We start from the raw sequence: 24566 nt of genomic DNA, 5'->3' as shown, positions 1-24566 counted from the left end.
GTTTCTAGAAAAGCTCTCCCTTTCTATTTAGACCGTATCAGACTGTTGACAGTTCCATAGCTGCTGGTCAGTACAAAATATGGGTAGGGATTTGGACCACACATGCTGGGTTCTAAAATCGTGTCATCTGAGCTCATAATTGGGGAGAGTATTGCCATATCAATGTGTTTTATCAAACCAATTTGTATTTGGAAAGAGTTACGAGGAGAGGAAAGGAATTCACTAAAGTGAAAAGCTAGTTCTCAATTAGAAATTCTAAGGGAAAGCAAGAAAGAGATGTGATGGTAAAAATCTGAAGAAACTCTCAAAATAAACTTTATAATATTTGTGTAAACAAAGCCATTGACCTTGAGAATATGTAGAAGTATCATATGTTACCAGGGACCACCTGACATGGAACATTCATAAAGAGAAGGACCTGGCAATATGCTATGTTGCTATTTTCCAGGCACTGAAGTGAGAACATTATAAACGTGATTGCATTATGCACTCAAAATATTTAGGATTATTATCAAACACATTATTTTGTTTAACCCTCACAATGACCCTGTGAAGTAGGAACTAGTATTATCCCTATTTCCAGATAAATACAATTTAGAGAGGTTAAATGTTGTGCCAGTGTCCCACATTGATTAAGTGGAAGAGCTCTTTACCACTCTACAGACCTGCCTGTAATCACCGCAGCCAGTAAGCTCAGAAAGGGTACGAATCTCAGCTTCAAAGTCTAATCCTGCTAATCACTAACTGGAACCTTGTGCCATTTCAGAGAATTTCCTGAGCCTCCTTTCTCCACTGGAAAATGGAAGTAATTTTCATCTACTCCATGAATTGGCGACTGAGAAATTGGTGTGCAGTGAGGAAAGCTTGATAAGATTCCATGACAGACTTTATTACACAATGATGGAAGCAGGTAGAAGAGCGTATATTTTGGAGATTAGACTATATCTGATTGTAAAATCGCAGGACACACACCACATGTACATACATGTAATGCATTATGTATATGTATATATATGAATATATACACACATATATATGTGTATACCCACTATTTGTATATGTGTATAGACATAAATACGTATATATGTGTGCACAAAATTTTCTTTTCATTAGAAGTGGCATAAGATACTGACTTGTGATACAAGCACCCTGCTCATTATTGGTGAGACATCGTTGGATTGCCATGTATGTGTCTGTGGTTTTCAAAGATCAGAAACAATCACTTCGATTAAGGGACTACTTGCATACTGAAGTACTGAAATGTGCTATAAGTGGATATATATTTAATGTTTCTCCATGAAACCATATCGACCCCAAGTCTAAAATAGCTTTTAAAAACATCGACTAAGTTAGTTGTGAAAATTAAAGTAAATAATTTTTAAGTGTTATTAGGGTGCCCGACTCATAGTAGGTACTGAATAAATACCAAACTACTAAAAAAGTTCAAAATCTGAAGGTCTTTTTGGCATTCTACTCCTGAAACATTATTATTACGTATTTAGCAGCTAAAATAAGCAGTTCATTTATTCAAACAGATAATTTGATAAATAATGAAGAGCTAGTTTTTTAAAAGTCTATGGAAATATTTTAACAAAATAATTTATTCGGGCAACCCTCCAAACCTAGGGACTGATTATATACGGCTTATGGATAGATATCCAAATGCTTACTCCTCCCTGCCTTTCACCCCAACTATTTTTTATCCTCTCGTTATTTATTTGCCACTAAGTAGTTCAGTGATTTGGCAAAGTTATTTACCAAATTTCTACCAAGTTTTCCTTACCTGAAAATCGGTAGAATGTTTGTAAAGTCTCATAATACTGTGAAGATAAAATGAATTAACACATATAATATGTTGATCACAGTGATGAGCACATAGATATTGTTTAATAAACATTAGCTACTATTATTAGCATGACTATAAAAATAGCACTCTGCTAATACCACTTGGAAACAATATTGGAAGTAAAACTCAAATTGTTTATGTTTTCAGTTGAAATACAAGACTTAGGTAGAGATAAATACAACAGATAAATATAGATAAACAGATACTATGTATATGTATGTCTTGTGTACACACACACACACACACACACACACACAAGCACTAGAGAGAGAAGAGGAGACAACAGAAAGGAACATGTATTGAGGAGATACTCTATGCCTTGTTCCCAGGGTTACATAGCTCCTTAAGAACCAGTGGTTAAGACAGGAAGTCACTCCATCTAACTCCAAAGTCCATGTTTATTTCACTATATCATGCTGTTTCCTGTGGGAAGAGATCGACTAAGAAAAACCTTGCATGTAGGTGAATTTTATTTGCATTTAGGTGAATATATAAAATATATAAAATTCATATCCTCTCTGATTACAATCAATAAGCAGGAATCTTTGGTATACTAATACCCAAAACAACAGTAATTTTTTAAGCTATGGATAAAGTCATTTTTCCCCCATTACTCAAATGCTCATTCTGAAGATTACTTTTCTCTTAGGTCTTGCATTAAAATAGCTAAACATGCAATAGTGGTGATCTGTGTATTAGGCTGGCTCTACAAATCAGCTAGCACTGTAACCTAGTAACCCCGTCTGTAACTGAGGTATTCAAAGTGAGTGAATCTTAATGCCCCGCCCTCTCTAAGTCCCTATAAAGGAAACAGAATTAAAACCCTACCTCCTTCTACTTTTCCTAGTTAACTCAGAATTAGATAAGTACTACAGATTCTCATTATCCAGAAATATTGCCAGCACTTTTCCATTAAAGTCTAGGTGAAACAAGCGGTATTAAAAAAAAATTCATGGGAGTTCACAGTATATTATCTGGTAGTTATGATACTCTCCCCTGCTGCCTTTTTAAAAATAAGTAGCATGTACACAGTAATTTTCCTTGTCATGATTCTACGCCATCTTCATAGTGCATTTTGCCAAAGAAACATCGGACATAAATGAACATTCTCAGGTATCCTAGCAACAGGATGTGATTAATAATACCTCTCAGAGCAGGGCAGATAAAATGCCTGTGACTGAATGCACACTCAGAACTGGCACTGAGAAATTGGTAGTGCAGTGAGGGAAGCTTGATAAGATTCCATGACACACTTTATTACACAATGATGGAAGCAGGCAGAAGAGAGAGTGTATTTTGGAGATTAGACTATGTCAGATTGTAAAATTACAAGATATCACATATACATATATGTAATGCATTATATGTATGTATATATGCATATATGTACACACATATGTGTATACCCACTATTTGTATATATGTATAGACATAAATACATATATATGTGTGCACAAAATATTCTTTTCATTAGAAGTGACATAAGACACTGAGTTGTGGTACAAACACCCTGCTCATTATTGGTGAGACATCTTGGATTGCCGTTTAGGTGCCTGTGGTTTTAAAAGATCAGAAACAATCACTTCGATTAAGGAGCTATTTCTGTACTGAAGTACTGAAATGTGCTATAAGTGGATATATATTTAATGTTTCTCCATGAAACCGTATCAACCCCAAGTCTAAAATAGCTTTTAAAAATATCAGAACTCAGTTTATATAAATAAATAGTCATGAAATGTGGAATTTTAATGTTCAACTAAATACATTTTCTCAGAAGAAAAGTTGGTAAAACTTCTATTAAGTGGTAAATGAACCCAAACTTTCATAATAAAATTACCCCATAAGTATTAGTTATGTAATACTGTATAACAGTTTACCCAAAACTTAGCAGCTGAAAACAACAGTAAACATTTATCATGTGACACAGTTTCTGTGGGGAACTCTGGAGTGGCTGGTTGGGTTGTTCTGGGTCAGGGTCTCGCAGGAAGTTGCAGTCAAGGAGACAGCCAGAGCTGCGGCCATGTGAAGGTTTGAGTGAGGCTAGAGAATGTGCTGCTCATGTGCGGGCAAGTTGATGCTGACTGCTGTCAGGAGGCCTCAGTTCCCCATTGGCTGTTGACTAGAGGCCTCAGTTCCTCATTGGCTGTTGACAGGAGGCCTCAGTTCCTCATTGGCTGTTGACAGGAGACCTCAGTTCCTTGCCACATGGGTCTCTCCTTTGGGCTGCTTGGGTGTCCTTGTAACATATTATCTGGCTTTCCTCAGAGGAACTACTCTGAGAGACAACAAAATGGAAGCCACAACGTTTTTTGAGGCCCAACCTTGGAAGTCACACTTGATTATTTCTGCAAAACCCTACTGGTTACAAGTCAGTCTAATTCAGTGTGGGAGCAGACAACACAAGGATACAAATGCCAGGAGGTGGGAAGACGAGGATCATTGGGGTCACCTTGGACGCTGGCTACCACACCCTGTTATTAATCTTCAATACATTCATTGTCAACTTTAAGGATTTATGATGCATTCTTAGACAAGTTAAAGACTCTCCAAAAAGATAGGGTTTTTTAAACATCTTTTTTATAATTTTTTTTAATGATTCAGGACTTGAATAGCATTTTTGAAAATTCATGAAAGTGTTTGAGGCCCCTAGTATATAAAAATTTATAATCAAAGGTACATAGTGGCTTGCCCAATAAAAATCTTAAATGAGGAGGTACCCCATCATACTTGGTAATGAATGAAACCTTTAAATGGGCCATTCATGCCATTTATCTGTTGGTATCATTGAAATAAATTGCATCAAACAAGTCCTCTGGAAATCACCCAAATGAATAGAATGTGAGATTAATCAAGATGCCAGTTAAATGAATTCTACACTTTGGGCTGCTGCACAAGGGAAGGATTATACGTTTTCCACCTTACAGTCTAGGATTTTAAAAGACACGGAGGGCTGGTAGAAAAACTTAAAGTTTACATGAGCTTCCATAAACTCTCAGTAACTAGCTCCATCTATGACAAGTTGATAAACGACAAGAAGGTGATGGCTGGAAGGGTGGCCCTCACTTACTCATCGCAAAACCAAGGCTCTCACCTCAACTGTGGTGTCGACACACACCACTGCCCTGGTGCAATGTTTCCTATCTAAGCCCATAAACATGCTGAAGTGTCCCAGAAACCCTGACTGAACTCCTGCCCAAACTGTTACCTCATCTCATTCATGTTTGTGCTGGCAAATGTCGTGAACATGTCATTTCCTCCTCAGCCTCATCTTCCTCATCGCCCACTGCTCTTCAGACCCTCACAGCCTCTTACTATCCCCTCTCTGCTAAAACTTCTCACTCATAGTCTAGCAACAACCGCGTGAACTCAGCGGTATCGGATGCTGTTGGCACCCCTGATACTTCTTAAAACTTTATTTATGGTACATGACATTGTGCTCTTTTGATCTCCATGGAGGTCTGCTTCTCCTTCTGTCTTCTCATCGTCCTTCATCACAAAACAAGAGTAGAATTTTTGTTTTCTTGGTCACTGTCTTCAGCCCAGCCCTCTGTTCTGTCTGTCTTTATGTTTCCATTTCCCCCCTCAGCTCCAGCCATCTTCTCAAGATGCACATTTTCTGCATCTATAATTTCAGTTTTGATCTCTCTCCCAAACTCCGTCTCCTGGTAGCACTTCAAACTCATGAAGTCTAAAACTGAACTCATCATTCCCATGCTCCCACCCTATTTTACCATTTCCCCAAATTGCATCACCACACCCAAAGTCAACTAGCAGCCATTCATCTTGACCTTTCCTTTTCCCTTGCACTTCACATTTTGTAAACTCCTGGGCCCTATAGGTTCTGCCTTCCCACCGTCTCCTACACCCCTCACTTCCCTCCTCTCTGCTCCCACTGTCATACGCAACCAATTACCTCTTGCCCAACCTCTGGGACAGGGGTCCCCAACTCCCCGGCTGCAGACCTTCGGAACCAGGCTGCAGGAGGTGAGCGGCAAGCAAGTGGGCAAGGCTTCATCTGCTGCTCTCCATCACTCCCCACCGCTCCCCACCACTCCCCATCGCTCCCCATAGCTCCCCACCACTCCCCACCGCTCCCCACCGCTCCCCATCGCTCCCCACAGCTCCCCATCACTTGCATTACCACGTGAACCATCCCTCCCCTCCCTCGTCCATGGAAAAATTGTCTTCCATGAAACCGGTCCCTGGTGCCAAAAAGGTTGGGGACCGCTGCTCTAGGATACTTCCTCCTATGGAAAGCTACTCTCATTCAGGTTTTTAAAGCAAGCCCTAAACATGACCCTTCTTGCTCAAATAGCCTTGTCCTGAATAGCCCATTACTGTTTCTTTTGCCAAGTATCAATCCTTTCCCCTTTTCAAATTCCCCAAATCACATGTATCTCTCAAGGTCCAAATCTAATACTACTTTCTCCGTAACTTCATGGGCACCCTTTTATTTCTTAAAATAATCGTTTCATCCTCTTATGTATTTAAACATTTATACCCTTTGGGGGCACATCTCATTTCATGTTATATTGTCTGTCCTTTACCTTCCCAAGTAGGTTGTAAGAGGCCATGGTCTTATCTTAGTCAGGTGTCTACCCCCATGTAGAACAGTTTGTTCTATGGGGATTTGCACCTTGTAGGTTTATTGTTGAGTAAATGGCTCTTACTAACAAGATTTTTTAAACCCAGAAGCATGTTTAATGCATACTCATTAATTTTTGACTTTCGTAAACTGATTTGAGAATATTTTTCACCCCTTTCCTCTGTGCCCAGTCATCTCTAGAAGAATGTTGGACACGGCTGACCTAGTGACTGTGTCTGGAAATTACCATAAACTGGGCTTTCGTCTTAGTTGCATCATATTCTCATGGCTGCACATTGCAACTGACCTGCCACTTCTTATTTCAGGGAGAGTGGAGCAGAAAAGAGAACAAAGAGCAGCTTCAGGTAAGATGTTGACTAATTGGCCTCAGCTTTATGTCATGTTTTTACTTCCACCTTGAAAAAAAAAATCTATTTGCAATGTAGTATTCAAAAACTCACCTAAAACTGTAATAGTTTATAATCCTAGACTTGACTGATTTTAAATTAATTAAAATAAGTGAATGCATTTAGCTTTTTCACTTCCACATCAGTCATGTCCTTTTCATCCTATCTTTCTATTCAAACAAAAATGAGATGGCCTGTTATTTAATTTTTCCATGATTATCCATTTAAAAGGTAAGTGTTGCAAGCACCGATTTCAAAATATGAAGGTTGTAATCGTTGACAACTATTTCATCTTCCCAAATACGTATGAATCTCGATTATTTTTCCTAAACCCATTTATGTAGCTAATGTTTTTCAGGACAGTGTCAACTACTTAACCAAGAAGAATCTTTACATTTTGGAGAAATTTTAAAAAACATTCCACTTCTAAATCCTAATATATATTCAGAAGTGAGTGATGCTTTGGCGCAATGCCATTGCACATAGTAGGGGTCAATATTTGCTATCTAATACAAAAATGAGTCTTTACATTTCCATATTTTCATCACTTGGCTTTTGGCTTAAAGTCATAAGGTAAGACAAATTTACCAATTAAATCTATGCATAAGGGCAATCTTCCAGCTCCCAATGCCCTAAACTTGTCAATATTTGTAGAGAATTCAAATTTGGCATATACACCTATGCCCACCACCCTTCCGAAGTCTTCACCAACCCACTATTTTGATATGTGAGAGCGCCCAACATAAAGACACATTACTCCCAAACACCATCTTTTTTCATTTTTTTAGTCTGGTAACAATGCATTATGTGTGTTTCCAAACAGTGAAGTCAACAGAAGACCAAAATCTGTGTTAATCAAAAAATGTATAAACAGCCTAAGCCCCTGTCTCTTTTCTCCTTCCCAACCTTAGCCTTCATCTCAGACAACTGGGCAACTTACTACCTGCATGATTTCCCTCTTAGATGTTATTGTTTGCATTCTCCTTGTGGCTCTTTTAAAACCTGATCACGAATACCAAAAAAAATGTGAAGGGAAGCAAGTATCTGGTGTCCTCACAGATGTACTTTCCTCTATTATTGCTCCTTGGGGGAAAATTATTTATACTGTTTCTGAAACGCTATTGCTATGATCCTGTAGGTATGGGCTTAAAGAAACTTTATAGTTGGGAAGAAAGCTAAATTGGCCAAAGTGTTAAACCAAATGCCTCTTTAAGTTCCCTCCATGCTCATAGATTCTGATATGCTGTGTGACCAAGGTGACACAAAGGACTAGAGAGAGAGGCAGGAAATGAACTCAGATTTCTTCATTCCTTATTCTTCCCAGTGTCCCCCATTCCTAAGCTTTCTTTTTAAATCAGAGTGCTAGTCCATTTGACACTGTATTAGGTTTCTTGCTTAATAAAATATTTTTCAACAGTTGGAAAATCTTTTTAAGGCAACAGGAGACACTAATCACCAGGGTTCTGAGGAAACTCCCTTTATTAATGGAGCTAATTTTCCCCAGCTGATTCACAGCTTGTCAATGTGTCCCATTTCTATGAGAAAGTGAAAGAAACTTTCTATGAGAAAGTGAAGTCAAGGAGAACTAATGGACAGAGCTCAAATTATTGGGGAAATGTTTTTGACTCCTCATTTCAAAGAACACAAATCCTGCCCTGGGGAAATCTACATTTGTAAAGATAGTCTGAGTTTTCAAAATTGAGACATAACCTTTGCCACTGTGGTCCTAAGTATCACCATGTTCAGTTTGTGGTGCTAGAATGAATGTCTGCCTCTTTATAAAGCATGTGCCTGAGATACCAAGAACACCATGGGCATCCCTGCTTCTCACTTCCTGCCTGGACTTCTTTATATCATTTGTTGTTCATTCTGCTCAGATTCTATGTCCTGCCTGTTGTATTAGACAATACACTCCACACCCTTTTGCTTATATTGGGTCTATCTCCCAGTATGGGAGAAAGAATTTAGAAGAAAAATACTGTAGACAAAAAAAAAAAATTCCCCATTAAAATAGGGACTTCCAGGACCCTCACTTTTTGGGTAGGTAAAGTTGCACTAAGAATCTTGCACTAAGATGAAAGTTACAGAGGTAAGTTTTTACTCAGAAAAATAAAGAATCTTGCACTAAGATGAAAGTTACAGAGGTAAGTTTTTACTCAGAAAAATAAATAACTTTCTAACAAGGAAACCTCTCCAGGACTGGAGAGAATGAGATTGTGTGAGTAAAACTGTACAAAGGTTGGGCCATCACCTGCAAGGGATGTTGATAAGAGATTCATGAAGAGTTTGGTTGGATCATTCCTAAAGTTCTTTCCAATTTCATGTCTATGATTCTACTTACCATTATTACTTTATTGAAATGGTTCTACTGTGTGTGTACGGATCAACACAAAATAAAGCCTTCTTAGAGCTTCCCTGGTGGCGCTGTGGTTGAGAGTCCGCCTGCCGATGCAGGGGACACGGGTTCGTGCCCCGGTCCGGGAGGATCCCACATGCCGCGGAGTGGCTGGGCCCGTGAGCCACGGCCGCTGGGCCTGCGCGTCCGGAGCCTGTGCTTCGCAACAGGAGAGGCCACAGCAGTGAGAGGCCCGCGTACCACAAAAAAATAAAAAAATAAAAAAATAAAAAATAAAGCCTTCTAAATGGCTCACATTATATAACTGAATGAATCATGTTCCAAAACTTAGCTAAATCAGTTTAGACTGAGTTGCTTAGCAGAGCATATAACTAATAGGGCTAAGACTATGAACTGAAATTCTTCTATAGGATATTTAGCTTCTTTGGGGGAAGAAGTTGTTGTTTGCACCCTGATTGCAGCCCCAGCTGTCATTTCAAGTATGATGCTGTTTTCGATAAGCCAGGAATGAGTCACAAGAGAATATGTATAACCTGATATCATTTTTGAAAAGCTATGGTAAGCTTAGTCATTTTTGAAAAATAATTCAAAGCATATGCCTCCTGACATTGGATTTGGAAACCCGTGTCAGATTCATAAAACATGGCCAGCAACATCAAAGCTAAATTTGGCTATTTGGGTTGGTAAAGAATATTTAAAATATGGGGTGGTGTAATGGTAAACAGACAAATATGAGGAGTCGTGTTACTAATATCCTCAATTACCTATTCGCCCTTGATTATTTTAAGGACCCAATGTCCTCACCAGAAAAATAGAAAAAGAAAAGAAAAAAGAAACAGCTATATTCCATAGATACCTGCCTAAAACCTTTATTGAGTTTGAAGTGTTTTTATCTTATTAGAAAAATCCCTTTTGAGGTCAAGGAATTCTTGCTCTTTAAAAAGCAACACAGGGGGCTTCCCTGGTGGCACAGTGGTTGGGAGTCCGCCTGCCGATGCAGGGGACACAGGTTCGTGCCCCAGTCCGGGAAGATCCCACATGCTGCGGAGTGGCTGGGCCCATGAGCCATGGCCGCTGAGCCTGCACGTCCGGAGCCTGTGCTCCGCAACGGGAGAGGCCACAACAGTGAGAGGCCCGCGTACAGAAAAAAAATAATAATAATAAAAATAAAAATAAAAAGCAACACAGGGCTTCCCTGGTGGCGCAGTGGTTGAGAGTCCGCCTGCCGATGCAGGGGACACGGGTTCGTGCCCCGGTCCGGGAAGATCCCACATGCCGCGGAGCGGCTGGGCCCGTGAGCCATGGCTGCTTGGCTTGCGCGTCCGGAGCCTGTGCTCCGCAACGGGAGAGGCCACAACAGTGAGAGGCCTGCGTACCACACACACAAAAAAGCAACACAGCAAAAAATACAAAAAATTCTCGCAGAGAAAGGTGCTCCATAAATTATTATTCAGAAAAAGATAAATTAGAAGGCTTACTAGGGTAGGCTATACAGACGCCATCTGTTAAATATATATTGTTCCAATTTTTCCAAAAAGGAGAACACTTTCAAGTCCAGTTAAGTATTGAGTAAAGAATAGCCCTAGTGGACCAGAGAATGGAGTCATCAGTATAGATGACAGTGAGGGTTTCAAAATGAATTTGCCTTCTTTTCATTTATGACATTAGAACATCCCTAAAGTTCAAGATGTTTTTTTTCATTTGCATAATTTGCAAAAACTAACCGGTAAAGAACAATGCTATTTTTTTCTCAACTTAAAAGGTGGAATTTATTATTGGAAATTCAGCAAATGGTCGAACATCTGCTTTGCAAGTTTAGATCTTGCTACTTACTCTTTGACTGGGCTTTTCACTTCTGTGAAATGTTCTAAAACAGAAATAGTACCTCCATTTTAAAACTTTTAAACACACATTGAACATGCAGTCATTCAGGTTTTTAAAAAGTTAGATACTGAATAAATCCTTCCATCTGTGCGGGAATAGCGTGTTCATTTTCTTACATGTTACTCATTTATTGAACGCAAATTTTCACGTGGATGCATATCTAGCGTGATTTTCATCTGTGCTATTACTATTTTGTAATGCTTTTTGCCACAGTTCTGATACCTCAGAAAACCCTCAAAAATAAACATGAGAAGACCTAATTTGTCATTGTCTTCATTACTGGTGACCAACAAGAAACATGAAGTTAGCAGGCAGGTTGTGTTGCAACAAGTACGCTTAAGTAAACTATCATTCTTGAAAAGTCTATCATTTCTTGGATTTTTTAACATTCTACATGTTTTATTCTCACTTTGAAAATCATTATTCCAGTTAGAATCAAGGTTGAAAATGCATACCATCCTAACTTGTTCATAGCTTACAAATCTCTTGTCACTTAATAATACTATATAGCGTATTTGAAGGTTGCTAAGAAAGTAGATCTTAAAAGTTCTCATCACAAGAAAAAAAGAAAGCTTGTAACCATGTGCAGTGACAGATGTTAACTAGACTTACTGTGATGATCATTTTGTGATATATACAAATATTGAATCATGTTGTACACTTAAAATTAATATAATGTTACATGTCAATTATATCTCAATTAAAAAAAAAAAACTCTTGTCTTGATTCCATCTCATTTAGCACCACAAAGAGGACAGAAAAGGAATCTGAGGAGGCATTTAGAAGTTGATGCATTCAATTTGCTAAACATTTTTGCAGTCCAGGCTTTGTGCTTGATACCGGAGATGCAGTGGTGAATAAGATATGGCATTAATGTTCATTCACTTTCTGGGGGAGAAAAACAAATGCATACAGATGATAACCCAGTGTGAAGAGTGCCTTCTAGAGAATCATGTACTAGGTTTCCTGAGGATTTCAAAGAAGGGTTCGTGGAAGAGGGGAGACTTGACTTGATCCTTGAAGAAAGAATTGGAATTCACTAGATGGAAAAGGGGAAGGGCTGGCTTTCCAGAGAGGTAAAGACAAGAAGAAGCATGGCCTATTGAGGGAAAGGTTTGTGGTTAAGTAAGACTGGATGGAGTATAGTCATAAATAGGCAAGAGGCAAGAGATGTGGCCAGAAAAATAAGCATGAGCCAGAATTAACAAGGGCCATTTTGCCCTTCCGTGGAGTTTGACCTTTATGCCGTAGGTGTGGGGAGCTAATGAAGGGCAAGGAATTATATGATCTATTTGCATTTTATAAAATTCCTCCAGAGGAAGTGTGGATTGGAAGGGGAATTGACTGGAGGCAGGGAAATCAGGTGGTATATCACTTTAATTATCAAAGAATGATAGGATGAAGGTCTCAGGGGTCTTTACTAAGACAGTGTCATTATCTAGGAAGCTAAGAAAATGAATGCAGATATATTTACAAGATAGAATTGGCCTGTTTGATTGGCTATGGGAGGTAGAGAAGGATGACTCCTAGGTTTCCAGCCTAAGATATAAGATGAATAGTGCATCCTGTGTAGGGAACACAGGAGGAGGGACAGGTCTGGTGGGGAAAATGATAAATTGAGTTATATCTTTGTTGACTGTAGTGTGACCTATGAGATATAAAGGCAGAAATGTCAAGAATGTTAAATAAGCAGCAGGCATTACAAGCCTGGAGCTCCAGAGAGAGGTCTGAGATGCAGGCTTGCCTTTCAAGTTGGTACCTGGATAAGAGTTGAAGCCCTGGTTATGAACGAGCTGCCCAAAGGGACACGGGGGTGTGAGAAAAGAGGCAGGGATGAGTCCTTGGAAAATCCCTAACGTGAACAAAGAACACAGTAAGAGGAACCAGAAGCTACAGCCTAGGAAAGATCTAGGTTGTCTTGTGAGAATCAGCAGGATTCTGTGTCTGTGAATCCAAGAGAAGAAAAAAGACAGAAAGAAGAAGAAGGAAGTGGTCGAGCATGTCAAATGCCACAGGGCAATCAAATAAAATAAGCACCTAAGAAACGTCCATTGGAGTTGGGGGAAAAAAATCTGCTGGTCACCACAAAGAAATTACTTTTTAAGAGTTCTATTAATGAAATCCAGATAGCGATGGGTTGAGTGAGGGAGTAGAGAACAAATAAGAACAAATACGAACTGGTTCTTTTGAAGAGTTTGCCTGTGAAAAGGAGGAAGGAGAGACAGAATCATTATGTCAGGGAATCGATGTGTACTGAGACCTGCTATTTCAGGCTCTGTGCTCAGTGCCTTCCATTTTAGCCTCAAAATGGCCTTGTAAACTTTATTTATGGTCAACATTTTAAAAATTAGAAAACTGAGATGTAGAGAAGTTAAATAACTTGCCTTTGACCCCATATGTTAACTGGTGGAGCCAGAAATGGCACTGAGGCAGTGGCATTGAGGCTGTGTTGTCTGGGGAGATGTCTGGAGTGAACTGTTTGTGCTTTTCTCTTCCCAGCTCTGTGCTCAGTGAGGTCATGTAGGTAACTTCAACTGGCCATGGTGGGAGCATTTACACCACAGAAATTGACAAACGTTACAAACCAGAGTTGGTTGATTTGTTTGCTTGTTCCTGGAGAGCCAGTTGTTAAACACTGACAAGCACAGCACTGGGTCTCCGTCTGAGTGACAGCAAAGCCTCAGCATTTCCCACTGCCTAGTATATGTGACTTGGCCAAGGTCACTTGGTTAGCTAAAAACAACAGAGTTGAGACTGGAACCCAGACCTGTGATTCACATCCAGTCCTACACGGGCCCCAGGGCTTTGATGAAAAAATAAGTAAAATGTTCATTCCTCACATTCTATACCCAAATGGTCCATGTTGGTATAAACGATGTCTCGTCTTTATCCATGCTCTGGTTCTAAACTACCAGTCTTCTGCTTTGGCCTCCCAGGCAATCCATCTCTGGGGTGTTTGCGTTTTTGTTTTTGTTTTTGTTTTTTGCGGTACGCGGGCCTCTCACTGTTTTGGCCTCTCCCGTTGCGGAGCACAGGCTCCGGACGCGCAGGCCCAGTGGCCATGGCTCATGGGCCCAGCCACTCCGCGGCATGTGGGATCTTCCCGGACCGGGGCACGAACCCGTGTCCCCTGCATCGGCAGGCAGACTCTCAACCACTGCGCCACCAGGGAAGCCCCAGGTGTTTGCTTTTTTAAACAGCTTTCCTGAAGCATTGACTCTCTGAACTATGTTAATGAAATCTATTTTAAAAAATAACCAATCTTCTCCGGGTTTGTGGTTTCAGAACAGTATTTGTCAGCGAGTGAAATAAGTTATCTTAGATGCATTTTTCCATCCACAAAATGGAAGACAGACACACGGGCTGTTCATTAAAAGGAGTCCTGAAGAGTTTATTTTTAAACAAACTTCATTTTCCAGCTAGTCGAATTTATGATAGAGAATGAATAAGCAGCCCAGCTGTGCCACATTATTCAAAACTCGCTTAAATTTCATTGTGTAACGCTGCATTTAAAACAGTATGTGTATGCAAAGTAAACAAATCTAAAATGATAAATAGCTAATGTGGGAGACAATTGCCAGGTCACCCCACATGGTCCAAGTGCAGGTATGAAAACGTCTCCCGGAAATTCCCTCCGCGTGTTTAATTTGGATTGCTGTTATGGTGCATAGAACAGGATGTATTTGCACAGAATTGAGGCCTGAAACATTCTTTAGGTGGTAGAGGAGAAATATTCTTTTTAGCTGCATCACAATAGACTTTACCTTAAAGCATCGTGGCTCATTGTAAAACTGAAAAAGAAGAACTTTTATCTGGGTTGATTCTTGAACAACATATATGTGTTCCTTTTATCCACAAGATAAAATAAGGTTTTGTAATTTTGTTAGCCAAAAATTACTTCAGTCTTTCATCTTAAATATTCTATAAGAAAGCCACAAGGAATTCCCAATTAAAATGGAAAATAACTCAAATAAAAATGGACTTTCAGGAGGTATATGATAGACCTTATTAAGGCAGTATAAGCGAAAGCAGTTCTCAACAAATTTAGGCTCACACTAGTTTGAATTTATTTTGGAAGTTGCACCAAAGGGCATCCGAGTTGTGTATATCAGTCAATATAATAGTAACTACACTTTTGTCTGACCTGATTTGCTCCATTCCCGAGCGTTCTAGGTCAATGCATATTTTGATTAGTTAAAAGTTGTACTTCTGCTAACAAAGGATTAAAAATACCCACAGAAATAGAATATAGGTGATCCTGTGGCTTTCTTGTGAAAGGAGTCTTAAGTCATACCTGATTTTCCCACAGAGAAAACAATGAACTTGTATTTCTAACCGAAGGAACAGACGCCCAACTTTTTTTTTTTTTTCATAGAAATGATCACAGACATTTTAATCAACTGTAAATGATATACTTGTACACTGTGTCACTGAAAACCTTCTAAAGGGAACGTAGTCATTTGAGCTGAGCAATACAGTAATCAATTGTATAAATTATCCTATTATCTCACTGAAAATCCCCGATAAGATGATTTGTACGACAGGAGAGAAGCCAGGAGACTAGGAGGAAATAAGAAACACCTGCAGACTGCTCACCCCAGAAGTGAGGTTATGACTTCAGTGGCAGTTGGAGGAACTCTCAACGGGGCAGAGCCTTGGCTGAAGTAGAGAGAGCCAGGAAGGGGAAGACCAGAGCCCTCAGAAACAGCTGAGTAAACTGATCACACGTTCATACTGAGGGATTACTACACAAATGACTACATTACTGATTCGAGAAAGCATATTTAATCTGTGTTCCACGTGACCATCAGTGTCTTGGCTTCCTGAACCACTTATAGACGATGATCCTGACCACAGCCCATGCCTTTGTTTGAACATCTTTACCTCGTTTGAGTCCTCACAGAATGTCTCTTGAATCTATCTTTGTTTGCCTGTCTTTGCTTATACATCTTCACCATGGAGTTATTAGCATGACTGTAAATCTGTAACACATTTCTTACTGCACAGAAACAATCTGTATTTCTCTGTCAAATGTGGTCCTTTCCTCCTCAAAAATATCCCTGAAATGCAATTCCACCCAAGCCTTCTCTGAAAACACAGCTTTCTATTTCATTGATAATTTCAGACAAAACGCCACATTCAAACCTGACTTTATCTAATGCATTTTTCTCGTTTTCTTTGTCTATTTTTGCACCTAATCTGACTTCCCTGCCATTTAAAACTATTCATGTGGGAATAGATAGATAAGCAAATATGAACTATGTTAAATTTGATCTTTTTCATTGACCCCATAATACCTAGAAATACACTCAATCTTACTGGAGTAATATAGCTACTTTCCCTATAAGGTTTAAAAAAATTTTTTTTAATTGCAATAAATACACATAACAAATGTTACCATCTTAACCATTTTTAAGTGTGCGGTTCAGTGGCATTGAGGACATTCACCTTGTTGTGCCAGCATCACCACCACCTACCCACACAGCTCTTTCCATGTTGCAAAACCCAAACTCTGTACCTGTTAAACAACTCCCCTTTATTCCCTTCCCCCAACATCTGGCAACCACCCTTCTACTTTCTGTCTGTATGAACTTGACTACTCTAGGTACCTCATATAAATGGAATTATGCCATATTTGTCTTTTTGTGACTGGTTTATTTCACTCGGTATAATGCCCTCAAGGTTCATCTATGCTGTAGCATGTGTCAGGATTTCATTGCCTTTTAAGGCTGAATAATATTAGTTGTACGTGTATAGTGAAATTTGTTTATCCGTTCATCCATCAATAGGCACTCGGGTTGCTTCCACCTTTTGGCTATTATGAATAATAATGCTGCTGTGAACATGGGGGGTGCAAGTATCTCTTTGAGACTCTGCTGTCAATTCTTTTGAGTATATACCCAAAAGTTAAATTGCTGGATCATATGGTATCCTGTAAGGTTTTAACTTAGGCAGAAAGAATCATTATATTTGTAAGATTCTCTAGATTTTATAGTTACTTGCTTCCTTATAGTTGTTTGCTTGCTTTGGTTTTGTTCCCTCTCTCTTGCTTTCTTCTAGATTAACCATATCCCGTAGAAATACAATTCAAACCCCAGATGTAAATTGAAAATTTTGAGTAGCCACAGTTTAAAAAGTAAAGAGAAATAGATGAGATTAATTTAATGATATGCTCTTTAACCCAGTATATTAAAAATATTATCATTTCAACCTGTAATCAGTATAAAAGATGATAAATGAGATACTACAGATTATGCATTTGCCAGACATGCCATGAAGATTAATAGAGTACGTGGTACAACAGTTAAAGAAAAATGTAGTCCCACCAAAACAACAAGGTGTGTTTAATAGAAAAGTGTTTTATACTGGTTTGGTTTTAAATGAAAATTTAAATTAATTAAAATTTAGAATTCAGTTCCTAAGTTGTCCTAGCTGCATAGCAGGTGTTCAGTAGCTACATGTGGCCAGGGGCTACTGCAGTGGACAGAGCAGAGCTGAGCATTTTCATCACCACTGGAAGTTCTGTTGGACAGAGATGCTCTAGGCTCTGATATCCCTGAGGGCCAGGAACTTAGATCTCATTTTTATCAGCAAAGCTTTATCATCTGGTGCCTAGTAAGTGTTGAATATGTATTTGTTGGATAATCTACTAAATGTATTTAACAAGCTCTGCATTATTGAATGCTCTGCATCTACCTGGCACTGTCATGGCACTGGGGCCTTACTGAGTGAGTTTATATCAGCAACATGTCCCGTTCTGGAATGTCTGTCCAGAGATTGAGGTCTTTGCAGGTTCTACGTTCTGTTTGCTTGGTTTCTGAGCTAGGTTTTGAATGAAATGGGAAAATGTATTGAAAACAAATACAGAAGTTGCTTGTATGGTTCTGTTTTGTTCCTGGGGCCTCCCGCAGGGCCTGAAATAATTAAATATTGGTTCAACAAATGAAGGAACAAGTGGCCTTGTGAACTCATCACACACAGAAAATGGCCCTGTGAGTTTCCTGAGGAAAGAAGTCCCTGAGAATGGTGGGAAGGAATTGTTAAGGGGAGGACAAGAGAAAACCAGAGAAATGGGAACACACAGGAGAAAGGTACGAGCATCCTAGATGGTACATTTGAAGTGAGGAGAATTATCTGTAACCAACTCAGAGCCGTGAGCACTTCCTTATCCATAAATTAAAAGGCAGACTTTATTAGTTCTGCATATAAATGTCTGCAACCTAATTCCATTTGGAAGCGAAGTCATTCATTTATTCATTCGTTGAACAAGCGTGTGCTTGCCTTCCCAGCGTCTGCTGTACCCAGGCCTTCTCAGCAGTGACAAACAGTAGTGCTCACTGTGTGCTAGGGGGACAGCTGTGCATTGACTTCCTAGCAATTATAAGGGCATTTGTGGAGAGTCAAGCAATAGCATTCGAAATATCCTTAATCACCGTGTTTATAGAATCATCATTATAAACTCAAAAAAAAACCTGCCTCATATTCAAAATACGTAACTCATACTTAATTCATATGTAACTATGGTTCTTTTTTGATATTAAATGACAACGTTAAAAAATCATTACAGTTGTTTAGCTAAAATCATTTTGGGCCTAAAATACCCAACACATAAAGTGTTATGACTATATCATTTAGGATGATGTTTTTGATTGTTGAATATATTAGAAAGTTAGCATCTTCTTTCTTTATTTAACCTGATGCAGATGTACAGAATTTTTTTAAGGTAAAATGTAAATTCATTCCTAGAATTTAATTTACCTTTCTTGTGTTTATCAAGAAAACAAGAAAAAATCATTTTCCTCCTCCACATGAGGAAGAAAATCAAGAGAGATAATCAAATGAATACTTTTTAACTCCATAGCAGAAGTCTTTAAATAACAACTTCCTAACACATCTGGATTAGATCCTGGTTTCACACTGAGGAACCAATAATGTCCTATTCTTAGTATCCTAATTATAGTCACAATGTCTGAATTTCACTGAATTTTTCAGGAAGCATTTAAACTTGGCAGTAGTCAAAGTCATTGAGATTGTAAAAATCGATCAAACAAAAGGCCTGAAAGATGGATTTCGTTACCTCCTCCTTTTAAGTAACATGCAGTGATTGTTGGCAGAAATAGATAAAGCAAACAGATGCCTCTGATCAGCTTGCATTTTTCATCTTTTCACTCCAAAGACCACCCTGTTGTGTCCAGTATCATCACAGTAGGATCTAGTGCAGTGTTAACTCAGGGATCATACTCTTTTTCTGCTAGTAAGTTATCCGATTTAGCATTGTCACTCATGAGATAGTGTCAAAGGAATATCTTTGTTGGTGAAAAATAAAAGATTTGCATATAAGATGGCAGATATGATTAAACTTTTAGTTCATATTTGCCTATAGAAATGTAAACACCAAGGCTAAGATGTGACTAATTTCGATTCTTATTTAACCATTTGACTTCAGAACTTGTATAAGTAGTGTAACACAGGCAGACCTCAGAGATATCGAGTGTTTGGTTCCAGACCACCACAAGAAAGTGACTGTCACGATAAAGTGAGGAACTGAGGATAAAAGATCCCTATTTTGGATATCTTAAGTTCGAGATCACTATTACCTACCCAGCTAAGACACTTCTTGACCATCTATTGCAGACACAGTGGGGCTGGAGGAAGTGGGTGGATTTGAGAAAAGTTTGAAGAAAGAATAAACAGCACTTGGTTATTAATGGCAAGTGTGCGTGAGGGAATTTGAGAGGAATTCCAAGGCCCCTGAGGGTGCCAATCCCTGAGAGCGAGCTCTGGGGCAGGTGCATGGTTAGAAGAGGAGGACTTCATACTGAAGTAGGCACGGTTTTAGTGCTTTGGGAAGATCTACAGCCATGTGCTCTGAACACGTTCGTATTTCAGTCTGGAGCTCAGGTGAGAGACACAGTTTAGAAATTTGGGAGTCAGTGGTGTAAACATAGTCGTCATCAATGCCAACAAAGTAGATGAGATTACTCCAAAAAAGCCTGCAGGGTGAAAACACAAACAGACTGTATTTCAGATGCAAAGAAAAAGCTTGGCATGGATCATGCTTCTTAGCAAAACAATCCCGAAAATGCAGAGAAGGGAAAGAATGATGTGAACACCCTTCCAAATCAGCTGCGTTATTTTATGGGCGTAGTTCCTCTTCAGCTAGAACTTACAACGAGGGAATATTGGACCTGCGTGCAAGTCTCACAGTCAAAGAGCAAAACCTACAGCCGTAGAACAGGGCAATAAAGAATTCAGAAATTGAGACTTTTTTTTTTTGCGATACACGGGCTTCTCACTGTTGTGGCCTCTCCCGTTGCGGAGCACAGGCTCCGGACGCGCAGGCTCAGCGGCCATGGCTCACGGGCCCAGCCGCTCCGCGGCATGTGGGATCTTCCCGGACCGGGGCACGAACCCGTGTCCCCTGCATCGGCAGGCAGACTCTCAACCACTGCGCCACCAGGGAAGCCCCAGAAATTGAGACTTTGATCTTGAATTCTTAGGTAGTTACATACACAGTGTTGGTGAGAATGCAAAATGGTGCAATCACTACGGAAAAGCAGTATGGAGATTCCTCAAAAAACTGAACCACCATGTACTCCAGCAATCCCTCTTCTGGGTATTTACCCAAAAGAATTGAAATCAGGATCTCAAAAGATATTTGCACTCCCATGTTCATGGCAGCATTATTCACAATAGCCAAGATGTGGAAACGACCTAAATAGCCATTGACAGATGAATGGATAAAGAAAATGTGGCATATACATACAATGGAATGCTATTCAGCCTTTGAAAAGAAGGATATTCTGCAACAACATGGATGAAGCTTGAGGACATTATGCTAAGTGAAAAAAGCTAGACCCAGAAAGACAAATATTATAAATATCCACTTATATGAGGTACCTAAGATAGTCCAAGTCATAGAATCAAAGAGTGAAATGGTAGTCACCAGGGTCTGAGGAGAGGGGGAAATAGGAAGTTACTAATCTACGGGCATAAACTTTCAGTCAAGCAAGATGCTCTCCAGTCCTGCAGTACAACATTGTACCTATAATCAACAATAACGTACCGTGCACTTAAAAATCTGCTAAGAGGGCAGATTTTCAGAGAACATCTGGGCTGGCCGATTATCTTCCAGGCAGCTGAGGTCAACAGGAGACAAGCCAGAAGTGATGGATGCAGGGCCCTGTGACAGGGGCTGCAATGAGGGTGCCAGTTAATAAAACAAACCTACTTCTTCTGACTCCCAAACCGGAGAACTCTCTCTGCCCCACAGCTGCCTCTTTAGAATAATGGAAGATCTGTGTCTGGGAGGAAGTCTGGAGATGATCTGGTGCTAAGTTTTTATTTTACAAATGGATTAAATAAAGCCCTGAGAGAGTAACTTGTTCAAAGTCACACACCTGCTTTTGGGTGAAGTCTGTGCTGACATTGGGAGCATCCCTATTGGACTCTGATACTATTCGTGGGACTCTTTTCAAAGGAAATGAAACCAATTTTGCATATGCCCTCTGCGTGCCGTGTGGCTAAATCTACTCCTGGACGAAGTCCAGGGTTAAGGTTAAGAGTATAAGCTCTATGGCTTCCCTGGTGGCTCAGTGGTTAAGAATCCATCTGCCAATGCAGGGGACACGGGTTCGAGCGCTGGTCGGGGAAGATCCTACATACTGCAGAGCAACTAAGTCCGTGCGCCGCAACTACTGAGCCTGTACTCTGGAGCCCATGAGCCACAACTACTGAGCCAGCAAGCCACGACTACTGTGAAGCCCATGCACCTAGAGCCCATGCTCCGTAACAAGAGAAGCCACTGCAATGAGTAGCCCGTGCACCGCAACGAAGAGTAGCCCCCGCTCACTGCAACTAGACCCAACACAGACAAAAATAAATAAATTAAATAAATAAATATTAAATAAATCTTTGTTGCGCAGCAACAAAGACCCAACACAGACAAAAATAAATAAATTAATTAAAAAAAAAAAAAGAGTATAAGCTCTAGTCTCAAATGACCAGGGCTGGAATCCCACCTCTGTCCCTTGGGAGTCATATGACCTTAACCTCTCTTGACTTATTCCCCTTATATGCAAAATGGAGATAATAATAGTATTATCTTATAGAGTTATTATGAGGATTAAGGGGGAAGATACCTCTCAAGGCCCTGATGTCTAGCTCATGGTATGTTCACAATAAATTTTAGCAGTCATTTTATTGCTTTTGATATTACTTTATATTACTCACCTCCATCTTTCAGCATCTGGGATGGAAATGCTAATAACACACACAGGTTTGTTTTTCTGGCATGTAGTGTGCATAAAACAACTATTTGTTGAGAGAGTGACAAAGGAAGAAAAGAAAAAAGAAAATGAGGGAGGGAAGATATGACATTAGAAGACTTTTCTTCATTGTCTGGCCCATATTCTGAAACGTGGAAATGTACAAGGTATTTTTATTATGAATATTACCCCTTTTCTGATCTGCACAAAATGTAGCCATGCTTTTAAGATAATGTAGGAAAGCTCAAGAAGGAAGGTGTGTGTCTCCATGTGTTTTAGCGAGCTTCCTGCGTCTCTTAGCATCTCTGTTCGCTAGTCAGAGGTTCAGGGAGAACAGAGACAAAGTGCTTTCCCTTAACGAGCTTGCATGTGGGACAGACACTTGACACAATGATTTCTTTTTTAAAATATTTATTTATTTATTTGGCTGCATCGGGCCTTAGTTGCGGCACACAGGATCTTCCTTGCAGCATGCAGGATCTCTCATTGCGGTGCATGGGCTCTTCTTTGTGGCATGCAGGCTCTCTCTAGTTGTGGCGTGGGGCTCAGTAGTTGTGGCACACGGGCTTAGTTGCCCCACGGCATGTGGGATCTTGGTTCCCCCACCAGGGATCGAACCCATGTCCCCTGCATTGGAAGGCAGATTCTTAACCACTGGACCACCAGGGGAGTCCTGACAGAATGATTTCTATAACAAAAGATGCTTCTGTAGATGGTGGTGTGAGGGCTAGGAGCCTGCACTCTATGGCTGGATCGCCCGGGTTTGGATCCAGCACTTGGCAACTTTGTGACCTAGACAAGTTAAGTAACCTCTCTGAGCCATACTCTGACCTGTAAAGTAGGAATAGGCATTGTACTTACCAGATAAGGTCAAGGAACAAGTGTGTTTTTATACATAAGTGCATAGCCTGGCATGCTGTTTATTCCTGGGCTTTGCCTGCCTCTCAAATGAGCGATAACTACTAAAGTTCAGAAGACGACCACCCAGAACATGGAGAGATGAGGTCATCAAGGTTAGATCTTGAAGAAGGAATGGACTTTGTCAAACAGAAGGAAGAGAGTTGGCTATTTCAGGCTTGGGAATAGAAATGGACTTGGCCTTGTATAGGCAAGTTCTGAGTTGCTCAGGTAAGCAGTGATCATATTTTAATGAGCACTGAATGCAGAGTTAGATAGGATCTGGTAACAGTGAGAAGCAAATAGAGATCTTGAGGAGGAGATTAGCACAGGCAAAGTGGTTTTTTTAATGATTAATTTGGTATATTAACATTAGGATGGAGATTGAAATCAGGACGTCAGTTTGGAGACCATTGCAGTAGTCTAGACTTTGATGTGCTCAGGATCTTGAAGGGATTGATGGGAGGTTAATATAAAAAAGAAGAATGAGTATGAGACATAGAAAGAAAAGATCAGAAGGTGACTGGAAACAGGTGTGAGGAGGAGATGAGGGGAATGTCAAAGTCGCAAGCCTGACTGGCAGAGAAGTCTGTGTAATAGACACACATGTGCAAGTTCAGAGGGATGGGTGGTTTGTGGAAAAGGATTACGAGTTTCTTTCAAGTCTAGTCGCATTTGATCCAACAATAAGACACCCATCTGGAAGCTAGAATTTGGAGAAGCAGAACTGAAGTTCAGGAGAGGTCAGAGCTAAACGTCTGTATATACTTGGGACTGAATCAAGTATAGGTGAAAGTGAGAGACAGGAGAGAGGGTGAAATTTCTGCGGAGATGGTAGGGCGAGAGTGAGGCAGGATAACATGCCAGCAAGTAATAGCAGTGAGGATCAGAGGAGGTGACGTATATGACAGCACATATGGGAGTGGGGGTGATGAGATACAACATAAATTGGAAAAACGTGGTGACTGCCCCGTTTCCTAGAATCTCAAAGGCAAAATGGACATTAAGACATTTTGTAGGTGAGGGAATTAGGGCTCAAGGAAGCTGAGTTCATTGGTTTCCCCTGAGATAGCTGCAGAATCGGACCTGTCCCTTTTCAGGGCTGTTCTCACTTTACAGGCTCCCGCCTGGCTCGTCCTGTCTCTCAGTGCCCAGCTGCATATGGTTCAATCTGTACTCTGTTTTACATGAAGCATACTGTAGAGTGCTGGGTCCCCCTGAGTAGGCAGCGTGCACTTGGCCAAGGGCAGAGCACAGAAGCTGCATTGGTTAAGCAGGATTCCATGAAAGACCATGTTCAGTATACACAGTGATGTTGGATCTC

At 40.1% G+C, this 24566-nt stretch overlaps 1 protein-coding gene across 1 annotated transcript in view; it reads left to right on the top strand.

Moving 5' to 3' along the window:
- CHST9 (carbohydrate sulfotransferase 9) overlaps positions 1–24566 on the top strand; it is a 200467-nt gene that overhangs the window by 67171 nt on the left and 108730 nt on the right. Inside the window, 1 exon segment of the mRNA XM_024739383.1 lies at positions 6758–6796. Coding sequence (XP_024595151.1) covers positions 6758–6796 — 39 coding nt within the window.

The sequence above is a fragment of the Neophocaena asiaeorientalis genome, unplaced genomic scaffold (assembly GCF_003031525.2).
Source record: "Neophocaena asiaeorientalis asiaeorientalis breed wild unplaced genomic scaffold, Neophocaena_asiaeorientalis_V1.1 scaffold42, whole genome shotgun sequence".
NCBI classification, from domain to species: domain Eukaryota; kingdom Metazoa; phylum Chordata; class Mammalia; order Artiodactyla; family Phocoenidae; genus Neophocaena; species Neophocaena asiaeorientalis.
Note: the sequence above shows the minus strand (reverse complement) of the source record. Positions and strands in the feature narration are given on the sequence as shown.